The sequence below is a fragment of the Daucus carota genome, chromosome 9, assembly GCF_001625215.2.
Source record: "Daucus carota subsp. sativus chromosome 9, DH1 v3.0, whole genome shotgun sequence".
In the NCBI taxonomy this organism is placed as follows: Eukaryota; Viridiplantae; Streptophyta; class Magnoliopsida; order Apiales; family Apiaceae; genus Daucus; species Daucus carota.
In genome coordinates this window covers 1,115,935-1,123,929 of record NC_030389.2, presented here as the reverse complement: position 1 = coordinate 1,123,929, position 7,995 = coordinate 1,115,935, and the positions used below count along the sequence as shown (strand labels likewise).

Below are 7,995 nucleotides of genomic sequence, written 5' to 3'. Positions count from 1 at the left end.
TGAAATGCGTTTTCAATTTTTATGGAAAATTTGTAAGTGAGCTCTAAATTTGATTTAGATTCGGTTTGCTAGTTTAATTCGAAACATTTACAATCTACGGAATTTATTTGTCGAGTTCGTATATAATGAGTTATGTCAAAAAGTTTAGCAACAATAATCTTAATTACACGATTCGATCAGACTTAGAAATGTGCGTGATATCAAATATGCCAGTTTCTTGCAATGAAATATCAAATCTCGGGACTGATGTAAGTAAAGTAGTGGAGTTGTTGTTATGGTGGCCGGTAGGAGTGACACCCAATGAATTTTATAGGTTAGGTTTCGTTCTGTTTCGTGTGTAGGATGGAGGGCTCGTTTAAAAAATTAGATTAGGAGTGAGAAGTTAATAAAGTGTTTAGAAAAAAAAAGTAGAAAAAAAAGCCAAGAGTCCTGAGAGAAAAACTAGCATTCTCAGCTTTTTACAAGTACTTCTACTTATTTACATAAACGAGTCAAAAAAAGCATGCATGTTTTCGATCCTTTCATGTTACCTATTATATGCATCTATTATTCACGAATAATTAAACATGGTTATAAAAATTAAAAATCGCGACTAATAGATAGACGTTGATTAGGAGTTACTTGGATGGTCGGAGACTATTAAGAGAAATTAATGGGAGGAACTAATCGATTAAAAATCAGATACTTATATTATTATAATAATATTTGATATATTAGTTCAATATATTACATAACATTTTATTTAAGAACGTCGAGTACTGTTTTTCAAGCTCTCGTTTTTCATGAGATCTGATAAATCAGATATCGCAGATGACTTATTGGAATCGAGTCCGAATAGCGACATGCGAATTTCCAGATAGATGAAAGTATAATTGGGTTTTTTATTTTTCGTCGTCTTTGCTACATTATTGGATAGGAGGTGCACTGATGGCAAAAGCTAACGGGGCCATGGGGCATTATAAAACTGAGGAAAAATTAGTAAAAATAACACATATATTTTTCACTGTTAAACTCACGTGAATAATCGGAATAGGCAGATTTGTCGTAATTAGTGGATTAAGAGATATTATATGTTATTCCTTCCATTTTTTTCCACATATAATTTTGATATGTGTTAAATTTACTTAGGAATTTCTAATTTATATGAAACTAATTTTTTGTTTCTGTGATCAAAATTCTAATCTTAAAAATTATATGTGTTGACATGTAAAATTATAGAAGTATTTGACACAAGGACAAAGGGACACGTAATTGAATGATAAGAACGACATGGGACGAGAGAAAATTATTCAGATGGTGTACGTGTACTTGCTGGACATTAGTTGTTTGTTTGATTCCTCGAAGAAGATTCGACTTTATACATTATATTAAATTTGAGGAGAAGTACAACTTGATAAAATTAAATTCAACTTGCTGATTTGTAATTTACTTTTTTATATTATATTTGAATTATGGTTTGAGGGAAGGAAAAAAAAAGAGAAAAAATTTGCAAAAGAGAGAGAAAGAAAATTTTTATTGATAGAATTGAAATAGGACATGTCTAAAAATGTCTTAAAAATGATAGTATTTTTAGGTACACCAAGTTATTATTGGAATAGTCATTATATAAATTTCTTAAATTTTAGTTTATATTATTTAGGATCTTCTTAGACTTGTTCCGGCCTTCCGGGTCTCATAAATGATCATAAAATTGTCCTTGACATCGTATAACTTTCAAGCAGACAAGTTCTAATACGTAGGTATCCCGAATCTGTACCAATTACCCGATCAACATCTAAAAAATCTTGTCAATGATCTTGGAATTGTACTTGACATCGTATAACTTTTAAGCAGACAAGTTCTAACAGCCAGGTATCCCGAATCTGTACCAAGGGACATCTGAAAAATCTCGTCTACTAAAATGATTACCTGACCCTCATAGAGTTCCAAATTTGCTACATACAACTGTTTTGGATGGCCTATGTTACTTATGAACAATAATAAGCCCAGCGAACAATCTATCTAAGCCCAATGTTAGTTCATTTAATAAGCCCAATTAATCGTCGATTAATCGCTGTTCGGTCGGCCACCGTCTCGATTAAGCGTTAATCGGTGAAAAAATCGTTTTTTCTGAAAATCGGGATTAATCGGTCAAAAGTCGGGATTAATCGGAAAAAATCGGTCAAAAATCGGTGAATTTAAAAAAATTTAAAAAAAATGAAATTTTTTTAAAATTTTAAATTTAATTTTAAATAAAATAAAAGGCACAGAAAGACAAAACACATAAATTTTAAATTTGTTTTTATTACGTTTCACTCTTTTAATATTAACTTCCAAACTCTAATTACTTAAATTTGCAATATATATTTCTTAGCAGATTGAATCAAATATATGAGATGACTAGGCTTGTATATGTATATAAAGGCATGTTTTGGGTTATAAAAAATCATTACTCTTTTGATTTTATATGATTATAAATTTATACTATATATAATTTTATAAATATATATATATATAATTTAAAAATAATATTAAATTGATTACGATTAATGATCCGATTAATCACTCCGATTAATCTCCGATTATCCGATTAATCGCTGGACGGTGCCCTCACCGACTAAGTCCGATTCCCGCTTTTTACAACACTGCACAGAAGCCATTTTTACTTTGGCCGGTGCATCATGCATGGTCTAACGACCTATCTCTGAATCTTTTAATATATATTTTTGGTATTAAGTAGAGTGTCAAATAATTTAATTTACAAGTTAGTTGGATGTGTCCACGTTATTACTAAAAAAAATTTTAAAAAATACTCGAAGAATCTAATAATTATATTTAGGTCAAAGTCCCTATTAAATAAATCCCTCGTGTTGAATTATATCAATTTTCTAAGTTGCAAGTTCTTAAGTACGAATGCTAATCAGTATTAACTTAAGAATTGATCTAACAAAGTTTGAAACTAATTAGACACATGTTCACCAATTAATATTGCCACTGATGCATGTAATTAAACATGTAACTCGAAGAATTAGATCGATGTTTTGAGTTTGTATTAACTCTCAGGTGGATTCTGTTTCAGTTCCGAAAATATGAACATTTAGAAGTTTTCTTTTTAACAAATATTGAACGCGTAAATACTGTCACCTTTCGCCATTAGCCATTATCCTCAGCTACTGACAATTCGAAATGTTATTTTATCCTATATCAAACATTCGATCTCATTCTCACTTCTCATCGGTAATTTAAGTCTTTATAATATTATTATTACTATTAATTACATTTTTACATGCGGCTCCCTCCGTCCCATTGAGTTGTCACATTAGATTTTGTTCCGGTCAAATTGACCAAACTTTGATGAAAATTTATTATTATTTTATCAATCAATAAAATAAAAGAAAAATGTTATTAGAAATAACTTTTAATCTACTTTAAAATGTAATTTTCAGTTTTCTAAAATAATGAAAGAGTGATGTATAATCTTTAGTCAAAAATTAGTCAATTTGACCTATAAAAAATAAAAATGTGACAACTAAAATGAGACGGAGAGAGTAGAAATTTTAATAAGTTTCCAATAAAGAGAGCACGGAAAGCTTTCCATCGTAAAATGATAGCCATTTTGATTTGTGGCACGTATTTTGAGATGTAAAAGAAACAAAGTTTTATATTTTAATTTTCAATAAATTTAAGATTTATATTTTTATTTTGAAAAGAAATATTTGGAAAATACTACCTACATACCAAATTAGTTGAGCCCGTTGACTTTGGGCACGTAACTTAAGGTGCATTGACTGTCTAGCTCCTAAATTTATTTTTTTATTTTTTCTTTTGTAAACAAAAATTTCATATTTTAATTTTTATTTGTAAATATAAAATTTTAAAAATGGGTAGGTATGCGGTCAATGCACCTTAAATTGTGTGCGTAAAGTCAACAAGCTCATCTAATTTGGGATGGATGGAGTAATATACGAAGGTACGTTTTTTAATATTTCAAAATACATGTAAAAAATCAAAACAATTATTATTTTAAAATGAAAGGAGTATTAAATTATTTGATTAATAATCGGTCATACTTTTTATTAGACAAAATTTGAAACTTCAATCTGAGAAAGATTTGTTCTAAAAATCGGTGATTAATCATGATTAATTACTAATTACTTATATTTCGTAACTCGTCGAACTGATTTGATTCTTAATTATTCAATTAATTTTTGATAAATGTAATTAATTTTTGATTAATTTTGATTTCATAACTCTAATTTTTAATTAATTTTTACTCCGTAACTTTATTGATTAAGTGTAATTTACGCTTTTGATAGTAAGTCGGGAAAGGAAATGCATCTAACTAAAAAGCGAAAAGGTTATGAGTGATTTTCTAAAATAAACCTCAGCCGCGGAGTGTTTCGTTCTACTTGATTTATCACCAAACTAAACCGTACAAACAGTGTGTATATAACCACACTGCGTTCCTCCACCCACCTCACTCTCTCTCTCTCTCAAACAACCATGCAAGTAACACAACCTTCATCACCAAGAACCGATCAAGAATTCAACTTCACCAGCACCTCGACCTCCCCCTACGTAACCGCCCCGTCGAGCCCGCAACGCTTCGGCACCTACATCTTCACCACCGCCCCCACAACCCCTTCACGCGCCGCCCCTCATGGCACAACTCCTTCAACTATCCCTTTCAACTGGGAAGAAAAACCCGGAACTCCCAAGTCCGTAAGCTCGCATTACGATACCGATGTCGATGAAGATTTCGCCTTCGACTTCAGCGGCTACTTGGAACCACCATCCCTCCTTCCCGCCGACGAGCTCTTCTCCGGCGGGAAGATCAAGCCGCTGAAGCTCAAGCTTCCTCCGAGATTAAATAATCTCGAAACGAATTTAATAAACCTAGAGTCGCCGAAATCGCCTAGGGCAAAAATCAAAGAAGCCCTAACCCTAACCCTATCTTTCTCCCCACGTAAGAAGAGTAGTGATGATTTTGACCCGTTCGCCGCGGCTATGGAGGAGACGCGGCGGCCGGAGAAGGTCCCCGCGGCGAATTGGTACAAGAAATGGAAGCTGAAAAACTTGTTACTATTTCGAAGTGCTTCCGAGGGTCACAAAGAAAAATACGAATTGCTTAAAAAAAGTGGGAAAAATAGAGATTCTAAGAACTGGAGTTTCCGATCGGTGGACAATGACGGTGGTGGGTCGGTAGGGAGTCGGAAGATGTCGGCGCATGAGTGGCATTACACGGTGAACCGATCGGTGGCGGAGGAGATGCGGAAGAAGACTTACTTGCCATACAAGCAAGGGTTTTTCGGGTGTCTGGGATTTAGGGTTTCTGGAGTTCATGAGATTTCTAACAGGGGGATTGTTTCTGCAATGGGACGTGAATAGTTTAACTAAATATTGTTCATATTTACTTATGTTTCTTGTACTTTTTTCCTTTAATTCTGATGTGAATTTTGTTGTGCAATTATGTTTGTTAATATATATATCGTGATCTTTTTCTAAATGTAATTAACTTTTCCTCAACATAATTGACATGAATTGACAAGCTGGTATGAATGAATTATGTGTGTCGATTGTTTCTCACTCCGGGATTTATTCAGTCAAAATACAGCTTATTCATTTGTAGCTTAATATTATTATAGTCATTTTATGATTTCTAAGATTTTAGATGGACGGTCTCCAAGAGTCTATAATAAGTATTTCGATTTTTTTCGTTGAGTCTGAATAAAGATCATAAATCAAAAGCTACCGATTTTCTATCACCCATGTCTTTCATCGGGATCCAAGTACAGATCAAAAATCTTAAGCGGCCAATTTTTTCAATACAGTATAAGAACTCTGGTTTGGCGGTTCGATTCTCCATCATTCTGAATATTGTCATAATATAATACAGACGTGAAAGAATTAATTATCCCAAATATCAGTGTCTCTGATCTAATCTTCAATATGAAAAATGAAATTTCGAGAGGATTAACGTAGCTAATTTTTGTCAATGATCAGCTAGCTACAGTATACTCTTATGATTTATTTGGATAAAAGAAACCTAAAACTCCGAATAATCAATTTCCCTCACGATTCACTTCAAAGTTTTTTCAAATGTAATCCAAAATTGATCCCACCCATATTTTGAAACAATATACAGGAGATTGAACTGTGGAGATTACGCTATAATCAAGGAAGTAACAGTAGTAAAAAACTGCAAGGAAAAGGAGCTACCAACTTAATAGCTTAACACCTGCATTATTAAGCTAGCTCAATACAAGTATCTTTATGAAAAGCAAAGTTAATTTTGTGTTAATTTTCAAGGACCACCCCACAAAGTACATCGCATCAATTCTAATCTTGTAGTTGTAGTAATCATTTCGGCTTTGCTCTCTTTTCTTTGGATCCAACTGGCCGGCTAGCTGAAAGAACAGTGCTAGTATTACATTACAGTGATACATATGTAATGGTACATTGAATGTACTAATTAAATTTTTTTCTTTTGCTTAATTATGTTTATGAGGTCGACAGTCGACATAATTATGCTATACAGAATTAAACGAACTTGTCTAACATGAGGTTCAACGTATATAAATGTCGTGTCCAAGTTAGGAGTCTAAAATGATGTGCCTATTCGAATATATGATATATATGTGCCTTGTATTTATTTAGAAAATAATTCGGTCTTTATGAATCGAAAAATTTAAATTGATGTGCCCTGTCCGCATACTCTTATTTTACTCTTCATTATATAACATGATCCTACCTCAAAACTATCTGCGATCTATATTGTTATAATCACAACTTTCCTTCACTATCTCGAATATATTACAGTATTACATAAATATAAGTTTCACCAATTTACTTATTTTTTATATGACTTTACTCATTTTTTATAGGCTAATTTTGTGTTCGACGGGAAGAATCGAAAAATGTGCAGGTACATTAGAGAAATAATTACAGTACAAATTAGGGACCTTGCCGACACACAGCTGCTGTCCCATCTAAATATTCTTGCAAAGATAACTTTATAGACTGCTTGATAATGAATTGGTAGATGAGTCATTTAAGTTATTAGTCAATGCTTTAATCTCATAAGATACAGCCCTCACAATTAATTACTCAAATTATTATTATTAATTATTGGAGCCCAGGAGCAAATTAAAATTTAATCCCTGGACCATCACATGTATTGTCAATTAAGTATAGGAGGCTCATTGTTTTTCTACTATCTTTCTGCACAATCACGTATCCTTTAACATTTTTTATTCTTTTTTTCTTATTTAGCGGGAAAAAAACTTCTTTTTTTCTTTATAATTAAAAACATTTCCATCCTGCTTTAAACATTCAGAATTCAAAAATTATCCGTATGTTGACTTATTATAATATCTTATAGATCCGCATGACACATGGGAAGAAACTCATATTAACGTATATATACATATTTATCAATGCTAGAACTGGACAAAAGCTTTTTAGATTCTTTAGACATTCATATATAAGTATAACTGATTGGTCATTTGCAATTTGGCATTATGGTATATAATGAAATTTAAATGATAATAATACAAGTGTTTCTTCAAGAGAATCCAATATTGTGTGCGACTCAACATCCAAACACAACAAAACGACATTCATCATGCATGAAATGTAGAAGATCTTTCGAAATCAATTACACAGACAGTTTATTTACAAAAAAAAAATATAGAGAACGTTTTAGCAAATCAATGTTTTTTCATGATAATGAAGGAAATTTCTAACACAAGCATGTCGTTCTTAATATTAATTGGAAATTATAAACTGCTTATAGCTTGGCTGTTAAAATTAAGACCGACTTGAAGGCTGTTATGTTATATATTTCAGTGCTTATACAGACCAAGTAACAACGTTTCTCTATTTTCAACTCTTTTTCTTGCAGCTTGAGCGCGTCAGCTTCCTCTTTCTGGCCTCTCTTGCACAACTTATATACTCTATACCTCAGGATTTTGTGGGCGACTTTTTATATATAGATTCGTTAGTCAATGTGTATTT

At 32.1% G+C, this 7,995-nt stretch overlaps 1 protein-coding gene across 1 annotated transcript; it reads left to right on the top strand.

Moving 5' to 3' along the window:
• Positions 1–4,391: 4,391 nt before the first annotated feature.
• Positions 4,392–5,485, top strand: LOC108200930 (uncharacterized). Its single transcript, XM_017369203.2, has one exon. The coding sequence runs from the start codon at positions 4,483–4,485 to the stop codon at positions 5,365–5,367; it is 885 nt and encodes a 294-aa protein (XP_017224692.1). The 5' UTR covers positions 4,392–4,482; the 3' UTR covers positions 5,368–5,485.
• The last annotated feature ends 2,510 nt before the right edge of the window (positions 5,486–7,995 follow it).